General features: G+C 36.3%; 1 protein-coding gene across 1 annotated transcript; it reads left to right on the forward strand.

Annotated features, from left to right (window-relative positions):
* Nucleotides 1-706: 706 nt before the first annotated feature.
* Nucleotides 707-19,396, forward strand: SEPT2 (septin 2; the record flags this gene model as incomplete). The annotated part of the gene is made up of 11 exons (XM_009583178.1): nucleotides 707-779; nucleotides 856-907; nucleotides 2,008-2,107; nucleotides 3,613-3,699; nucleotides 4,336-4,459; nucleotides 9,301-9,435; nucleotides 9,930-10,047; nucleotides 16,139-16,240; nucleotides 17,059-17,204; nucleotides 18,262-18,345; nucleotides 19,339-19,396. Coding segments are annotated over exons 2-11 (981 nt in total), but the record flags the coding sequence as incomplete, so codon positions are not given.
* Nucleotides 19,397-19,915: the final 519 nt, after the last annotated feature.

Here is a 19,915-nt window from a genome sequence, read left to right on the forward strand (position 1 = left end):
ACAACTAACGTCCTTGAGTAAAAAGATAAGGGCTTGCCAAAACCCGGCTGTTCTGGGTGTCTGAAACTGAAGAACAAATCTTTATGATAGTCCCTCAGATCAGGGTTGAATTTTCACGTCCAGCATGGGATAGCCAAGTGCCAAGGTTCTGCAATGTTTGATGTAGTGTTCACACTCAGCGATAGTACTTTGAAGTGACTGAAAATAATGTTATGACCTTTACCTGGAAATCCCATAGGTGTCCTGTTCTCGGGAGAATTTTTGTATGTGGTCATAATTCTCAAATGCAGTTTTTTGGACAACGGTTAGATTACATTCACCTATTTGTAAACCATCTTTAAGAAACATATAATTCATAAGTGTAAAGGGTAAAAAAGGAAGGAAAAAGGACCTCCTTATGCTGTATAGGGTGTGGGGAATAGAAAATATTTGAATTTCAGGTTTTATTAGCTAATTACAGAATCAGAGAACTTAAAAGAAAAATTACATCAGGAGTACCATGCATACTCAGCATTAGCTTTCAGTAGATATTTTTCCTTCTTTAAAGACAGGATGGATGAAAGATCTTTAAGGATACTGAATTTTAGTATTTCGAGTTTTAAAGGAATCTTTCTATTTTAAAACTTTTAAGTATTTAAATGAAGTATTCTGGTTTTGATAATCCTGTGTAATTTCTTTCCTGTGAATAGCTTCACAGAAGCAGCCGTTTTGATTATGGCTTGTTTATTCTGGTAATCTTTGAGTATGTGACATTTCATTCTATTAGAATATTATTATATGCAATTGATTAGTTCAAAATTAAGATTAATGTAATCTTCAAGGCAGCTAACATGCACTATGGATTTTATTTTCCAGTGTCTGAAACTTGGAGTGACGAAACATGTCTCAGTCAGGTGAAAAAGTAAAGGTAAAGAGATGGCTGCATAGCCAAAATGTTGTTTAGAATCTGTTCAACTGCTGAAAATACTTGTAGTTTTACTGAAGTTGTAAAATAGTAAATAAATGATACATCATTCTTCAGATGCATTTCTTAAAAGGAACTGTTTAGTAGAAACGGAGCATGCATGTGATTCTAGTAATAGGCTTTCGGATGTTTGCTAGATGTTCAGTGTTTGCTTATACATTTACCTAAGGAAATTTAATTTGACAAATCTTCATTTCTAATGTTTTGCCCATCTGGGTGGGTTTTAAAAGGATTGTTAGCAAATAACTAATTGCCTTTTAAGTGATTTCCCCTGTATCCCTCCCTGCCCCACTGGAAGTATGGCATTGTATAAAAAGTGTTCTGATCATAAGCTCATCTGTGAAGAAAATATTTGGTTCCAGCTAGTTCATAGGTCTCTAAATCAAGTGGCTACAGTTCTTGTTTAGGCTCCTATTAGGTTTTCAATTGATAACAGATGGTGAAGCAGACTGCCCTTTTTATAGCCCAAACCTCTTTGATAAGTTTTTCAGGCACATTTCTTCTTCCTGCTTTTGTGTTAGAAGCTAAACATAGTGAAGATAGGTGAACAGCTTAACAAGCAGAAGATAGATCTCTGTGTGATTGTATCTTGGTAATCTCTGCATTACTATACAAGGTTCTTGTTTTTATACATGTGAGTGTATGCGTTATTTATTTTTATAGAAGATAGTAGCAGCAGATACCAAATTTGAACAGGTATTTTTGACCTCTAGCTGAAAATCTTTGGGATTTTTAGCTACGTTTACAGCTTGAGATTAATAATAGTGTGTTTTTGCAAGTTTGCAGATTTTTTTTTTTATCCAAGGAGAGAGTTTATGTGTAGGCCAAGGTACTTATCAGATTTCTATTTATATCAGACTGCTTGGTAAATGGGCCTGTTTCAAGGTCTGCCTTGCTATAGCAGCAGAAAATTGTTTCATTCTCTATTTTTGCATGTGCTTTATATACCTCTGCACTTCATTGTATAGAATCAGCTGAACTCTGTTTCAACTTTTTAGGGGGAAGGGGATCTCATTTATACTCAACTTTTGTTTTCTTGTCAGTTTTCCGACTCAGCAGGCTATGTGGGATTCGCTAATCTGCCCAACCAGGTTCACAGGAAGTCTGTGAAGAAGGGATTTGAATTCACACTGATGGTGGTTGGTAAGTGACTTGTTGTATAGCAGTCAAAAATACTTAAACAACAAAAAAATTTCTTTCACATAGACATATGTTTCCTACTTAGCAATACAGAAGAAAAAGCTTTGAACCTCTATACGCTCTTCAATTAAATCTCTTACTATTTTGTCATGTTTGGTAGGAGGGAGTATTTGTAGTGATTAAAGAGCATGACTTTGAGCCAACAGGACATTCTTGTATTCCTGACTCATCATCAGATGGTAGGGATAGTTGCTTAATCTTTCTTTGACTCCCATTTCCCCCACTGAAGGCGTGAATGCACATGGTGAATATCTTGCTGTTGAAATGGTGATGCTATTCTTGTGTTTTCTGCTGTTCTATACTGACTCACTCCAGTTTTATAACTAAACTTTTAATTTGCCTGTTCTGTGAATGAGCACCTGTAGAAGCATTTGGTGGAAAGTCCTTTAGGCATAAAGCTGTTTTAAGTGACATGTTGAATTATACTTGCATTGAATCGATTTAATGTTATACAAGTGCCAAGGGAGCCCACAGTGCGATCACCTTTTTGTAGTAGTTACCCTGGAATTACACATTATTGAAAAACGAAAATGAGGAGAGATGCATAACACTTCCTTCTTATTGACTGTGCTCTGTAGTACCATTTGGGATTATTTGGTGACGGAGCATTCAGCAATGTCTGTAAAATAAATAGGTAATTTGTGATAAGTGTAGAGTTTTTTCTTTTATGTACTTTGTGATGATAAATACAGGTAACTTCTCCATCTCTAAGATTAGGTTAGTAGCATCTAAAATAACACGGCCAATGCTGACTCCTTTCATTCCTTGGGTTAGGGAAAAAGTGACTTTTTGAAATTCAGGTTTAGTAAATCCATTTACAGGTTTAACTTTGTTACTTTGAAGTAGGACAAAATTTGTATGACCTGAAGTTCTAGAATTATAGAACTTCTCAGGTGAATTTTGCATAACTTTCTTACAATTTTCTGTTTCATGTTTCATAGGACGTATGTAGCCTAACTATAAGGGTGCAAAGCTCAACTGTTAGTTTGGGATTGCTTTATTCATTCTCTCTCCCTAACAGTGTTCCAGGTTCAATTTCTAGCTTAGGAAATACCTTAAAGCTCTCAGGAGTTTTCAACAAGAGAGTTACAGCTCCTGATTTTGTAAGTTTAAATGGAAAAAAAGCTTCTATTTCCCTGAAGTAACCTAACTATCTCTAGATCTATAGTCAAAGTGCTGTATGACCTTTCAGCTTTTATTATGAAATCTATTACAGTAAACTTAGCATTTTCATGTAACATTTATAAAAACACTGGAGGCTTGTTTTTCCTGTGTTTTTTGAAGTGCTTAGCTGAACCTTTGATGTTTTTATCTCAAAAACTAGGGTGGATCCTGATGGACAAACTATTTTTCCTCCATAATGTGGGCTTGGGGAAAGAGGAGGTGCTTTAAAAAGCCTGGAATAAAAGGTGTATGTGCTTAATAACCTGAATTATTTTGTTTTGTAGGTGAGTCTGGCTTGGGAAAATCCACTTTAATTAACAGTCTGTTCCTGACTGATCTTTATCCAGAACGTTATATTCCTGGAGCTGCAGGTAAATGTGGTTTTGCAATTCCGGCAACACATACCCTGTGTAATTTCATGTTCTTTCAGTTAACATTGCTTCATTCTGATGATAACTTCACCCACAAGACCCTTTCTTCACGCTATCTAGATGTATTTTAATTCTCCAAATTATATTTTTTGAGCTGTCATTTTCTCATTTATATTTCTTTTCAAAGACTTAGATTTTGTTGTTTCTTCATCAATTGTTATTAAAAAAAAACAACCCCCAAACCTTTTAGGTGTCAATATACCTAAATGTGGTTTTGCTCTAATCCCCATTTTCTCTAATGTTTTTTTGCCTGTAATGCCTTAAATCCTGGTTAAAGGTGTAAATACCTTTTAACAAAGAATCTAATATGCTTCTGAGTATTATAATTTTATTTTTGCGTATTCTCATGACTAAATCCTCTTTTTTTTTTTTTTTTTGGTTCATTGCTTGTTTATTTACAAAAATGTAGTGTTAAGTTTTGATTAGCTAGCTTGGTTTTTTCTTTTAAATATTGTGTTGTGACGTGTAGGCTACATTACACTTCAGATTGCATTTCCTCCTCTGTTGTTCTCTCCTGCAGGGGTTTCTGCAGCAGTTGATAGGCATAATAACAATCAAAATGTTCCTTTATTTTAGAGAAAATAGAGAGAACAGTTCAAATCGAAGCTTCTACAGTAGAGATAGAGGAGCGAGGGGTGAAACTGCGTTTAACAGTAGTTGACACACCAGGATATGGAGATGCCATTAACAGCCAGGACTGGTATGTGTGTAAATACTGTTTTGCTTGATAGAGTTTGTATCTTACACAAACACTACTCTAGTGTGTCTGTCTCTCTGAACTTAAGTGATTCAGCTGGTGGTCTTTGGATAACTTTGATAAAAGGAAGCAACAGGTTCATTATTGTTAACATTAATGGAGTGTTATCTTGAATTCATGGTAGAGAGTCTTTTCTGAGTCCTTGCAGTTAAGCGCGATTTTCTAAGCACTTCTGCATTCTGGGTGCTCATCTTCATATCATCAGTGACATGATCATTTAGTTTATGTGAGCTTTCAAATCAAGTTTCTCTTATAATTTTTGTTGCCTAAAATACACACCTCCAGTAAAACTGTATTACTTTGTACAACTTCCTGTTTCAATTTTCTAACCACTTTTTTATGTTTTTAAAAGGTTTGGTTAGTGTTCGCTAGGCTGTCTGTGATTCTCCCTCAAAATTAACGGCCTTTCCTCCAGTAAGGTTCTCTGCGACAACTGCAGCCAACTTTTTGTCTCCATAGCTGCTCTGATAGGGCAGAATTCTGGTGAAGGGAAATTTTTTGCTTGTCTTTCTGTGTCTCTGGTCCATTGAGTTTCCGTGTTTTTAAGACAGTACTTTTCATTCCCTGTCCTTTATATGTACTACTAGCAATTTGGATAGAACTCCATTTTTTTTACGAAGGAGTTACTATTTAGCTCTCTCTGGCCTAGATATCGCCGATAATCTTTAACGGAAAAAGTTGTCTGCAGATACGCGGGACAACACACGTAATTGCTTTAGCATAAAGATCATGAAGAAAGAAAATGGTAAAATAGCTATGAAGGAACTGGGCAGTTTGTAACAAAATTAGAATTAATAAGTTTGTTCATGAATGTAACTTCCAAATCATCATCATCGTGTACTTTTCTTTAACTGTGGAAGACTGATCTGCTGATAACGTTTTTCAAACAAAGATGAGATATATTAATGTGATTACTAGGATGCCTGAATTATTCCAGTACAACTAGAAGCTAAACTTTGAATTTTCACGTGGTTGTCTTTTAAGAAATGCTAACAGTATGTATTTTGCTTAGCCATTAATTTTTGTTGACACTTTTTTGTGGCGGTGGTGATAATCCTAAGGCAAACCAAGTGTCACTGTGCAGAGAAAGGGAGCATAAAGGTAATACTGGTTGATTTGCATTCTTCAGTATAAGTTAAAGATCAGGAAGGAGGCAAATAGCTGATAAAATAAACATCTATAATGCTAATAGACTGTTTTGTGATTTTTTTTCTTGACAGAATGCTGTGTTATCTGAGCATTCTGAAGAACATTGTTGTCAGACATGGTTTTAATTTTCTTTCTATGATGTACTGTAGAAACACAGCAAAAATGAAGGCAGTGAAGTTACACACTAAATGAAAGTTTGAAAGTGAAGCTGTAGCGGGATTTTTATTTTTATTTTCCTCCCACTTTTCCTACTTTATTAAGTTGAAAAAAATTGAACTTTTAGAATAACACTAAGGCATCTTTCTGGATTGCAGCATGGTCTTGCTTATTTTTTGCACTGTTGACTAGAGCTTCCTTCCGCTGGAGCTAAGAGCTCTGCAGCCTGTGTATTGTGTTACATAGAGCTCTTCCTGTTGATTGTGTTCTAATGCCCTTTGTTTATTCTGCTAAGATGTTTCTTAAAGACCTACGTGTTCAGATTTTTCCCCTTTCTTTTTGGAGGCTTGCTAAATAGAGTCATTCCATGATGATTCATACCAGTAGAATAATTTACTGGTTTATACTTAGTTTTCTGTGACAAATCTTAAACATCAAAATACATCACGGGAATAAATAGCGCTTACATACTATAAAATAAAAAGATGCAATTAATTTTAATTGTCTTTCTCTAGTCCCATTTTCTTATGTCACATGAAAAGACTTTGTCTGAGCCATGACGAGCGTCATTTTGACAAAGCCTGATGGTCTTTACAGGATGTCATAGGGAGTTGGATGGATAGACTCTTTGTTTCAAACTATAGTCAAGACTAACCCAGCGCAACTACCTTCCTTCCTTGTTAGTTCAGAGGAAGCAGCAAGTTCGTGTTCTTGAACTTATGTTTGCGTTCAGGAGCATTTACTCAATTATGGTTAACCGGTAGGTGGTGCTGATCTCGATCCAAGTTTTATAAAGCATTTATTTTGGGAAAGCTGCAATTTATGCAGACTACCTGTTTTTCAGGGTGATGAATTTTACTAAGGTTATTTTTGAACAGAGGTAAGTCAAACTGGCTCGATGTCCCTAGGAGGCAGCAATCGCTGATCCTTTTTCAAATATCTTTCTCCTGAGTAGGTTTCCTAATGGCTTTTGGTTTCTGTCTTTGCATTGATGAAAGGGCTTAATTTTAGAGTTTGACTTTCAAGGATGGGAGCTGGCATCAATTTTTATGTATTTTTCCATCACAGAAGAAGTGCTAGTAAGGATTATGTGTTACCAGGAGTTTGTCCAGGGGGGATCCTGGATTGGAAGAATAATAATGTTGGATTGGGAAATGAGTTATTATAGATTTAATACAACACATTCTCTAAAGTAGACTATTTTTTGTTTTCCAAATGCTACTGTACTTAAAACAGCCTGTAAGAAAAGGGGGATGCTAACCACAGTTAACCATAGTGATAATTTTTTAGTTTCTGTGTGAAGCTTTAGTGCTAGGTGGAGTTCTGTATTCAAAAATCAAACTACACCTAAGAATGCTCTTGGCATCAGTTTAGGTGTGTGTTTGGAGAATAGCAAAATTCTTTAAGGCAGGAGGTTTGAAGCATAGGATGGCTCTTCCATGCATAAGGACATTGGGATCGAGAGGGAAGCATGTCCTTAAAGTAACATCTTTCACTGGGCCGAAGAGAAAGAGTCTAAGGAGGGGATGAAAAAAAAATTGCTCCATGCACAGATTTGGGATCAAATCTGGTCTCAAAAGGATGGTTGACAAAAACAGTTTACAGATTAACTTGTTAGGTGTTGCTGATCGTACACCTCGTTTCATCTTGGTTGCAGTGTCGCAGGTCATTCTTTGATAACTGCTTTCTGGCTGCTGCTAACTTTCTTTTTTTACTGGCTTATGTTAAGTTGTATTTTGTGGTTTTTGGCAGCTTGGTAATATTGTTCATTTTCCCCCAATGGGCTTAAATGCAATGGTTGTGTTGTTTGCTGTTAAAATACAGGATGTGCTATCTCCTAAGCAATGACAGCACAGTAGTATAAGCCAGGTGTTTCCCGGAAGTCAGGAGGTACAGGACACTAACGCCATATTTATAGGGAAAATTATAGCTGTTAGAGCTAGAAAACTGCACGTAAACTAATTACGTTGCCAGAGAAATGTGTGATAGTTGCTTTCCCATTGTTTGTGCTTGGTTTCTGTCCTAATATTTGTACGTCTTCAGTCTCGTTACCTTTCACCAACTAAGAGGAGAGTATCTAAGATCAACAGGAACATAAACCATGTTGTCCTTTTTCAACACATTTAAGTATTAAGGTGCTAGTTCTTAAAGACTTGAGCAGCACTAAGGTCAAAACTCAATAAATCCCATGTTTTGCTGTGTCGTCTTTGTATGTATGTCATAGTATGACTTAGAATGGTGCAAATCTTGCAAAGATATAAATGTGTGTATATATTATTCTACTATGGATTTATTTCTCCTAGATCCAAAAGCTTACTCAACTTTGGAAAATCAAATTCCCTCTAGAATCTCTTCCATCGTTCTTGTTACTTTCTTTCACTATCTTCATTACAGCCGCGCAGCCCAGGGTTGAACTTCGCTGCCTGTCTCAGTATTTGCCATCATTCTGTGTGTTCATTTTCCAGATTACTAATTCTTTTTTTGTGTTCTTTTGTCTGTTTCCTCCTTAAATTTCTCTAGTCAAATTTGCACTTTCTCAACAGCAGAAATACTATTTTTCAAGTTAAGCTTTCTGCTGAGTTTTTCCCCAAGTAGCTTAAGATATGTTCGTGACAGAAAATCATCTGCCTAATCTCACCTTCATCAGTGTGTTCATTTCCTGTCCCCTGCAGTACTTAATATAAAGTGTCCTTTTATATTAATATTGTTTGCAGGTGTCTATGTGCTCTAGAATATCTTAAGACAATCTTCTTAGTAACGCGTTGTATTTTCTTTTCTCTCTCTAGTCACTGCTCTTTGTATCTGATTAATCCACATGATCAAATTTTGTGTTCCTTTACTTATTTGCAGGGCATATTTTAAATTGCCTTGAACTAAGTAGGAATTATTTTCTTTGCCAACAGAAAAGGATTCTGTAAGGTAACAAAAATAGCTTAATAAATCATGTGATGCTTTAGTGCATGACTTGCAAATGTATTTGTACTTAATTGAAACAGACTAGAATACCAGAATTTTCATAGGTAACTATAGAAACCTAGCTCTAGGGTCAGGGTTGTAAATCAAGAGGATATCCAGGATATGTCGTTTGTCAGCTGGTTTAAAAACAAATCCTCATGCCCTACCCTCAGAAAAAAAGCAGAAAAATCCTCAATCTTCTGTTCCTGTTTGTGTTGTCTCAGCACTGAGTGCTTTTTTTCTGAGCTTGCACTTGAACTTTTTATCCAGTGGACAGAGTAACACTTGAAGGTAGCTCTAGGCATAAATAGACGTTTGGGCGTTGCTATGAAAATATCTTTTTGCATTATCAAAATATTTCTCCTCAGTAGCAGATACGATGCTAGGAAGTTGACTTTTTGTAACAGAAATGTTCTTAATAAAAGCGTGATTCTCCTCCTTCTGTTCTTGTCTTTTCATAATTCTTTTTTTCATTATTTTAAAGCTGATCTAAGATGCCTCTCTTTCTTCCCCCCATACCACAGCTTCAAAACAATTATCCAGTACATTGACAACCAGTTTGAAAGATATCTTCATGATGAGAGCGGTCTAAACAGGCGCCACATTATAGACAACAGAGTCCATTGCTGTTTTTACTTCATCTCTCCCTTTGGGCATGGGTAAGGAAAAGCTCTTGAGCTCTTGTATTTTAGGGCGTTACATTGTGTTCATAAGTCTGTTCATTACTTGAACTGGAAACTTGACTTTAATGTTAATTGAGTTACTTCCTACACTGTCAGTTAGCCAGTGCAATTAAAATGGTCTTTGGGGATTAATGCTCTCCTCTGCTTTGTCCCCTTTTTGGCATTTAATATTGTTTTGAAGCAGTCAGTATTATGTTGTTTATCACCAAGAAGCATAAGAGCTTATAATATCTGATTTATCTTACAGTGACGATTTTAATTGCAATTCAACCTTCACACAACCAAGCTGATAGCAAGTGCTCTGACTTAATTTATTCTGTAAATACTATTTATGTAGATACTTGAAATAAATAATTTTTAATATATTTGGTCTGTTTAAAAAAAAACAAAACAAAAACAAACACAAAAAAAAACCCAAACCAAAAAACCACCCCTTTTTTTTTCTCCTTTTATTTTTCACTTGTTGGCAGGCTGAAACCATTAGATGTAGAATTCATGAAGGCTCTTCATGGTAAAGTCAACATTGTCCCTGTGATTGCCAAGGCTGACACTCTGACGCTGAAGGAGAGAGAAAGGCTGAAGAGAAGAGTAGGTCTAACACTTGATCATGAGAACAATGCAACCCATACAATGTTAAAGCCAAATAAAAAGTAAATTCAAACTGAAGAGGGGTGAATGATATTGGCCAAGGACCTAATCTTCAGGAAGTGTGAGGTGGGAAATCTTCACTGAAGTCTGATGTGCTTTACGAGTTACGCTTGCTGAGAATCTGGCCGTTCTTGGCTTCATCTGTCTTAGCAAGCGGTGCACCTCAGTAGTGCACCCCAATAGGTTTTGAGCAAAACGGTTTGTAACGAGGGCTCAAAGCATCCTGAAATGCATGTAGTATAGATGTTTCAGACTAGCTCTCATTTAGTCCAGTGGACTGAATGCCCATTAGTGGTGGGAGCGCATTAGATATGTTCTGAGAGTGTATCTTTAGGTTTAGTTTCATCCAAAAGAAACTTGGTTTGTGTACTCTAACTGTGCTGCGTGGTTTGTAGGAAAATGTGGTTAAGTCAGGGTGATTGGAGAGTTGCTTAATAAGTGCACCCATGATACGAACTAAAACACTAATATAGAGGCAGGACAGTTGGGCTGATATATTAGCAGGATGCTCTTCGTAGTTCCATTGTTATGGAAAAATGTATGTCGTCTTGTACACGTGTTTTCCTACTAGGTTATCTGTTCATGTGAAATACCAGGACATACTCAGGACTGCACTGGAGAAAGGCTTTCCAGACAGTGGTACTAAAATAAATCTTTTTGCATTGGGAGATTTACTTGCCGACTTGAACTTTCTTTTTTTGCCAAAACTTTCCAAGACAGGCCAGCCTCTGCCAAATATGACATTGTACTGAATTCTACATATTTGTGGTTGTACAAGTCTTTCACTTTAAATCTAATTTCCGTTTAATCTCATCATGGAATAATCTGGCCAATGAACGTGAATATTTAATCTTTCCTGGTTTATCCTCTTTGATTCAGAATGACTTCATGCACCTCTTTAAAGAACGAAATGGGTACGTGGTGAGATTGTATTATGCTGAGAGGTGGTTCAGTAAAATTTATTGAGATCACAAGTTTTTTTCAGGTTCTATTGACTCAAAACCAGTACATTCAGTTGTAAGGTCTAACAGATCCGAACCCTACAAAGCCTGTGAATTTTTACAAGTTTAATAATTTATGCCTTGAGTAGTATAGAGATAACTAGTACTTCTAAAATGCAGTCTATACTTTGCACCAGAGTATGCAAACTTTTTTTCATGGTAAGATTATATCTTAATCTTTTGTATCTTAATATAATTTTATACTACCACTTTTTGATTTTCATGGGGGGCATGACAGTTGTTTTGATTGTGATCCTTTGGCTTCCAGTAGTCCTTTAGAATGGTTATTGGATCTTTATTCCAAGGACTTTTGTGTGAGGATATTTTTCTGTTTTCTTGAAGAGGGAGTACAGCTTTATTTAACTGGGAAAATAGCACAGTTAAAATCATGCTTACAAAGCAGCGCATTAGCTGAACTCAACCTAAATTCAGAGGATTTGTTTGGGGTTTTTTGTGGTGGACCAGTGCCACAATCAAAGGTGTGCCCGTGGTTTGTGTAGGCACGTAAGCTACTACAGTTCGGCAAGGTGAGGTTCTGCTGGCATTGCTGTTGTGTTTGTATAAAACTCAGTGGTGTAAGAGAACTTGCCCAAGAAATGGAATAAGTCCTCTGTACCTGAGGAAGTTTAAAGTGGGGACAGCGACAGTTGTGACTGTATGAACCTTCTCTGCAATGTAGACAAACATTCACTGAAGGCGGGGAGAGGTATTTAAACAAGTGATCAGTTTTACAATGAATTAGGTGAAAGGGGGAAGGAAATTTAAAAAAAAAAATAAAAAAAAAAAAAGGTCATTCATTTTTGAAAAAAGGACTTCTGGGTCTTGCTGGGAGAAATTCTGTGCAGGCTCTTGAGCTTTTGTTTTGTTCCTCCACAAATGCTATGAGGAGATGACAGGTACTGTGGGCAAACTGAAAGAACTCATAGGGAAATAACAAAGCAGAGATGTGGCTGCTTATGCTGTTTTTACCGCTTCTCTTTTTCTGTGGCTGTACTGACTTGGTGAAAGATTTTTATCTGATAGTAATATTGTTTGTGGAGCTGCTACTTTTTATAAAGAAACTGTATTTGATCTTTTAGCAATGTACTTCAGGCTCAGTTTTCATAGGTACTTATTTTTTGGTTCAGCATTTGGTAGCAGAATGGTGTTGAAGGATTTGAAGCAGGCATTTAAATGGAACCTTAATTATTTGACAATATAATTCACTCGGAATCTGAATGTTCTGCTTTGTCAGTTCAAATACATAAAATAAACTGATATAAAATAGGTTCTAGCTACAGTCATCTTTCACAAAAGCAGTTCTTAGGTGAAATGAAGAGGAACATACTCTTACCAGGTTTCAATACTTGCTGTAATTGTTTTGGGACTCTTTCTACTATGCTCGCTTTATCTGCTGCTTAGTGGCCTCTCTTAGGGTCAAGCATAGCATAGTGCACATGCTGTTTGACGTATGCTTCTGTGTATCGTTAACACCAGATTTTAGCTGAAACGTGGCAGTAGTGCAAGCAAACGTGTTTCCTAATGTAAATTTGGAATTGCTTATTTTTCAGTACAATTCTGTAAGTGATGTTAGATTGAGGGTTTATGATGTACGTTTATTGTGGAAGTTGGAGATGAATCCCAGTTTACATATCCTGTGATGAACAGATTGATTTAAAGGCAACCTCTCTTGACTGTATTGAATCCTAATTCATGTCTAGTTCTTTCTAGTTTGAGCAAAGTTACTTTTAACTAACTAGTCTTTAAAACAGTCTTGACTTACGTATATGGACACCACATTTATGCATTGGCTAAATATAACGAGATGAATCGTACTTATGCTGTAGTCTGAGGGAGTGGTTAGGAAACAGGTAAACAAGTCTTCATTATTTTTGTACTGCTGGCAAAGGTCACTCTACAAACTGAGTTTATACTAAGTCAAATGTATAATGTGGTTCCAAAGCTTTGAAAGTATATTGTTCTAACTCAAAGCATCGTGGCTAACAATCTCTAATCAAGAATAAGAATCAAAATCCTGCTTTGCTGACGCAGCTTGAAGTCTTATTTTTTTTTAGATGTTTCTGCCATTTGGCCGTCAATCTAAAGTAAAATGTTTTTGTTTTGCCGCTTTGGACTAAGCAGCAAGATCAGTTTGTGGCGCTTGCAAAGGAAACCCAGCTTGGAGTAATTCCTGTTTGGTCTTTCTGGAATTCAAAGTTATTTTTTAAAGATCTTGAGTGGGAAGAAATGCAAGGCAGTTTCACAAGCGGTGCCATGCAAGGCTGCTAAGGAAACTTGCTCAAAAGAATGACTTCATGAGAGGAGAACTAATATTTTGACTTTTTTTTAATTTCCCATGGGAAGGCTAATCTTTAGGAACACAGAATCCTCTGAGGCCAATAAAATTCAGATTTGAAGAAGCAAAATGCTGTTTCATTGTTAGGACCATAAAATACAGCTTGTTTTTATTGCAATTCTTTTTCCTTTCAGGAAAGCACTAGGTTTAACAGCTGTAATATATTATTCTAGCACCCCTTGTTGTTGGCTTTCCCGTTATTGTTTCACTTGCATTTTATCTTTAAGATCTCAGCCAGGTTAAATGTGCTTTCTTGGTTTATGCAGCTACTTAAAGGCATCGTGCTGCAGCACTGCCCCACCTATCCCAGCTGTGCATCTTTTATTAGCATTTGGTGACAATTTAGTTATCTTCCATTTTGCAAACTAATAACAACGTGCATTGATTTAAATGTAACTGTTAATTGCCTATTGGCAACACTTATTCCCAAGTTTTTCTTTTTTCTTTTAAAAATATTGCTCTCTGTGTTGGTCGGGGCTCATAATATTTTATTCAGTGTGCGCCTGTGTGGGTGCGGGGGATGTTTATATACCTGGCAGGAAAACATTGTCTTGGGAATAACTGTGGTTCATACATGGTCATTCCTCTTCTAATGGTGTGAGGGATTGTTTTATTTTGAACAGCTGTTTAATAAACAAGCTCTAGTTGGACAAGTTTTATTTATACCGTAGCTATCGGTTGCCATCACCACAGAGGACCAAGGAACCCAACAATACTATGGGAAGGCTCATTAAGACCTCTCGTCCATTTGAAGTCTGGTTGTGTTTGTATTGTCAAGCTAATGTCCAGTTATATATGTAGTAATGACAGCACAAGTCCTTACATAGGCTTTTCTGAATGTTTTTATCATTAACCCCCCCTGATTTTACCCACCCTTTGTCTATTATAAGAGTTCATTACTGTAGTAGTGCTGCTGCTTGGTTCAGGTGCTGGTTGTGGGGTTACAGTTGCAACTCGTTAGGGAGTACTGATCTAGAAAGTTCGCATGGTTAACCTTTTTCTGCTGAGACATCCAAGATCCCTTGGAAGAGAGTTATTGTGGAATCTCAGCATTCTTCATGCTCTCCTCACACCACCACGCTTTCTTTAGTGAAAGAAAATCTTGTCAGTGCATTTGATGGGATTTCTGACTTAAATATTTTTAACAGTATGGCAGTAGAAGCATTCTCTTCAGTTTTGAAGAAAGGATTGACTTGTACCACCTTTTGAAACTGCCAAAGGCCTGGAATTATGCTAGCTGCTTACCCCTGCAGTGATTTCATTAGGAAAAGAATGTATACAGGAATACAGATAGTGTATTTTTTATGTTAATCTCGGACATCAGTGACAATAAAGAAAACTGGGTTTGGATGGTTTTTCTCTTAGTGGATTTTGAATAATTTTCTCCAGCTTAAGTGGATAATAAGCTTTTGTCTGTGATTCAAGAGACAATAGGCACTGTCTTCTAAATTTTTGTACATATCAAATACACGAAAATATACTTTGACATGAGCTGCACGGTTTTGATGCTGCAACTAATAAATCCCTTCTACAAATTCATTGCTTTTTCATATTAACTTCACTTTGGTTTTGTCTGCTTCTGTATTATGCTCCATGTAAATCTTTTTTTTTTAATTATTTACTTGCTATGTTTTCTAAAAATGCATTTATCTTTTGTGCCTTTTTAAAAATCTTTAAGCATGTGTAATTGGCACTTTGGACATTGAGTCAGGTGCATATTTGTTTGTCTTCAAAAAGTGCTGTGCAAGAGTGCATTGTATTACAAATATTTTATTAGTTATGCAGCTGACATTTGTAGCAAATAGTGTTCTAATTCTGATGTTTGTTCCCTGACTACAGCTACAGATTGTTGTCTGAAGGCCTTGATTGCATCTTGTTATGTTTATTTTAAATCTTTATTTCTGTATCACTGCACAAAAATATGCTAGTTAAGCTCAAATGCAAAGAAACATACATTAGGACTGTCACAAAATGCATTGAGTCTGTTTCTCTTTGAGTGGACAGACAGGTGAGCTGCTGTTCGTGTTCAGCCATATCTGATTTTGCAGATTGTATCACAGATAGATTACAAACAGTTTAATTCAGAGGTGATCTCGGCAAATGTTTTGGCTTTTTAAAATGCCTGTTAGCAAGCGCTTTTGAAAAAGAACCTCTGTAGTTAGCAAATCTCAGCAATGTTTTTAAGATACTTTTTTCGCAATAGTGAAGTAAAATCTTTAAAATCCAACCAGGTCTAGTGTAGGTTTCCTTTCTTCGTTTTAAGGAGGTGATTGATTTCCCACTTAGTATTCCTTTCTTACATCTCAAAACATGTAGGTTGCTTTCTGAGTGCTCTTATACCTTGAACTGTTCTTTCCAGGATATTTATGGACTTGAGGTTCAAGTCTCTGTTGAATGAAGAAAAAAAGAAAAACGCTGGGTTGTTTTTTTTTTTCTTCATAGGTACAATGAAATTAGTGCCATGTAAGATAGTCTTGTAGGACATAAACTAATTTGGTAGTACATAAACTCAAAGCATAAGTAATGGCAGTTTCTGCTAATGATTTTTTCTAAGCATTGTCAAACTACTTAAAGCAGAAAAACATTCGGAGTTTTCTAGATGTGACAGACTACTAAATTGATTGTATATATTTTTAACTTAATACCTTTTCAATGAAATAAGAATTTATTATTCTTCCTTTATTGTAAACTTCAGGTTCTGGATGAGATTTCTGAACATGGCATTAGGATTTATCAGCTCCCTGATGCAGATTCTGATGAAGATGAGGAGTTTAAAGAACAAACCAGAGTTTTAAAGGCAAGTTTCACTCCTAATTTATTATTTTGCTGCAGTAGTTCTTCAAGCCTACAGTATGGTTAAAGGTACTTTATTCCTTTATAATGTGTTGAAAATTCAAGTTTTCTTTGGATGTTGATTCTGAATTATAATCCTTTTTATTCCAGTCTGTGCTTCATCAGAATTCCAAATGTGGTGTGTCGTGAATTTCTTTTCTTTTAAATGTAAGCAACTCTTCACCAAGAACTGTGATTTGCAGTCTGTTTTCTCATTCAAAACTTTTAACGTGCAAGCAAAGAGAGAGAATGTGCGCGTGTTACTGTACTAATTAACAACTTTCCTCTCGTTAGAGCTGATAATAAAGGTTTTACTGAAATCATTTCCTCTTTGTGCTGTGATACATACAAAGGTGCTTGAAGAATGCATCTGAAATTCTCTCTCTAGCTACTTTAATCTGTTTCTGTAGTATGTTTCTGTTGGCCATTTTCCATGCATGATGTTATGTCAGATGACACATTATGCCCAAACTGTACTTCAACAACAGTCAAGTGTTCCTAAAGCAAAGCGTCATTTCCTTTTGTGCCCCTGTTAAGACAAACTGATCCTAACAAAACTACAGCTGTTAATAATGAGAGGTTGCATTGCCTAGAATAGGATTTGTTGGTTTTCTGATGTGGAAGGATTTTAGTAGAGTGTATTTGTCAACATTTCTTTTCCCCCTCTCCTGTCTGTTACTTAAAAGTCTTTGTGCTTTCTTTAAAAGAAAAACAAAACAAACCACAAAAAAAGTAACCAGTCAAAAATGAAAAGAGTAACTTGTTTTGCTCTGTCTCAACTAGGCTAGCATTCCCTTTGCTGTCATCGGGTCCAATCAACTTATTGAGGTGAAAGGGAAAAAAATCAGAGGCCGTCTGTATCCCTGGGGAGTTGTTGAAGTTGAAAATCCAGAGCACAATGATTTCCTTAAACTGCGCACAATGCTGGTGTGAGTAATGGTAAAATTATCCCATCTCCTGTGGTGACGTAACTGATACAATGACTAGAGAGTTATAAGAACGTGAACGCCTTAATTCAAAACTAGCTGTGATGGCAGTGTAGAGTGATTTTTTTATTGTGTGTCCACCCCCCGAGCTTGTTTTGCTGCTGTAATCCTCTGATCTCTGACTTCAGAAAATATTTTCTATACTTTATGTTGTCGGATCTATGTGACAGTTTTTATGCCGTATGTGAACTGATTTGATGGCTTTACATATAAACTGAAGTTTTCTTATAGTGCAGTGGGTGGGGCAGAGAGGCTTTTAAAATATTACTCAAAATGATTGATTAAACTATGAAGAGTATTCTGAAGGCAAAGCTCAGTTTTCTTGGCAGTATCGGAAATCCTATGTTAAATATGATACCCTGCCCCTTTATGATTTTAGCCAATACAGATATATAGATGGTTTTAAGTGATTTTTTTTTTTTTAATGACATCTCACTATGGTTGGAAATTGAATACCATTATGTATTTCTGATTTCAGTCTCTACTGGGCAGGGATTGCCCTCTGCTGGTCATCGGTAGCAAGCATTTTTTTCCTTTTTTTTTTTTTTTTTTTTGACAATTGAAAATTATTAGGCAATGTCAGCTGTTATGTGAGCCAAAGAGCTCCACCTAGTTCTCAGTTTCAAATTATACTCAATAGCACTTAAGAGTCAAAAAATAGTTCAGGAATTAAAGTATCGTTCTGAACAACTGACTTCGCAAGGTTCTTAACACTGCAAAGACTGGTATAAACAACTCCTATAAAGTAATCAGTGAACAGGAAGAGGACAGCATACTTTGGGTCTTTGAAGAATATTGGTGGGAGGGCACTTTACTATGAATTGAAGACCAATAAACATGAAAGCAGTGTTCTGGCTAGCTTTATGGCAGGCTTGGTCTGTAAGGATTATTTTTCCAGTAAATACATCCATTATATAAAACAAAAACAGAAGATAAAAGACTGTTTTTCTTCCCTTTGACAAGAAGGACAAAGTGTTCAATAGCCCTTTGCATGTTCTAGAACGCACATGCAGGACCTGCAGGAGGTGACCCAAGATTTGCACTACGAGAACTTCCGTTCGGAGAGGCTAAAACGAACTGGCAAGTAAGTATGTGCGTTCCTTTGGGCTCTGCTGCTTGTGAGTCTCTTCTTTTGCCACTGTGACATTGAACTTGCTCTTCCTCCTAACTAATCCCACCCTGTAACTAATTATTTCTCATGAGATTTCAATCTACGGAGTCACTGAAATTTGTGTGAAACTCTCTTCTTGAAGAGGAGTAATATCTAGCGAAGTGCCGTGCTTCCAAACAGCTGTTTGTTTTTGTATCCATTCCTTCTTCTCTATGCTTCTAATTGGAATGTGCATAAAAAAATAGTAGGCTGCAAGCAAGACAGGTTTTTGTTTAATGATGTCTACTTGGCAAAAATAAAATCTAGTGGACACATTTAAATAGGCCCCAGCCTATCTGATTAGGTAGGATGTTGCTTCTCCAGTTATTGCAGGACTGCCATGGTGGCTGTTCTCTTGCTTCTTCATATATAGCTAGAGAGAGAAGTTTAGACCAAACAATCTTTTTTTGGTAATGTGTGTATTTTTTGTGGCCTTTTTTTTTTTTCTCCTTGGTAAAGTTTCAGTCCTTGGCAACTTAATGCAAAAAATCCGCATCTACATGTGCTGCATCTTTTTTGACAGCAACTTATTCTTGTCCCCACTTTACTTGTTCTTAAAGTATTCAGCCAAGCATTTTGATCTTAAGGAAGAAAGGAAATAGCCTACACAGCTTTTTAATGGTTGATTTTTGTACCATGTATAGTTAGTGGAGGGAATCTCTTGATTAAAGTAAATGGCAAAAAATCCCTGTAGCAGTGAAGAAATTGAATTTTAAGAAACGGAGAGAGACTAACAGGAGTCTATGAGGTAAAGATGGCGTTTTACAAAAGGGAACCATGGGTTTAAGAATGTCCAAATTTCCCCTGTGCGGAAGCATGTAGACTTTTTTGTTGTGGTTATATTAGCTGAAATATGAGCCTTGAATGTGTTCTTGGAGATTTTTACTTCTGTATCTTATACCGTCAATGTGTTCTTTTGTTCAATAGACCTGTTGAAGAAGAAGTGGTGGACAAGGATAGAATCCTCCAGCAGAAAGAGGCTGAGGTAAGAGGGAACTTCTAAAACTCTTGTTCTTTAATATAACACGCTATGTTCCAATTTCAGTATCCTACATCAGCTACTGCCTACGGAGTGTAAGACTGGAGTTGTGAAAAATGACAGACCTAATCTGAACATACAAGTTGCCCATACAAAGTGTTTTGTTCATAGTCACTTGCCTACTGTGGATGGTAGGCAGCATGTGGACTCTTAGTTGTAGGCAGGGTATTTGTCACTTCCAGTTTGTATGCTAATTTTCCATAAGGATAGTTGCTATTTTTTAAGTATTGAAATCAATGTCAGCTACATATGCTGCTTTAAATATAGTATGTTGGGGTAGACTGATAGTCTAATGTAATTTCAGATGTGCATGACTTGCTTACAAGCCTGTTACCAGTAAATTTCTTCTTATGTATTGGGGCTATGGAGTAGAAAAAGGTTCTTGAGTCTTAAAAATCCCATGATATAATTAATGTGTATGTTTTTTTCATCTTAATCTTGTCTTGCAGCAAAATTCATAGCATT

This window comes from Fulmarus glacialis, unplaced genomic scaffold (assembly GCF_000690835.1).
Source record: "Fulmarus glacialis isolate BGI_N327 unplaced genomic scaffold, ASM69083v1 scaffold9308, whole genome shotgun sequence".
NCBI lineage: Eukaryota > Metazoa > Chordata > Aves > Procellariiformes > Procellariidae > Fulmarus > Fulmarus glacialis.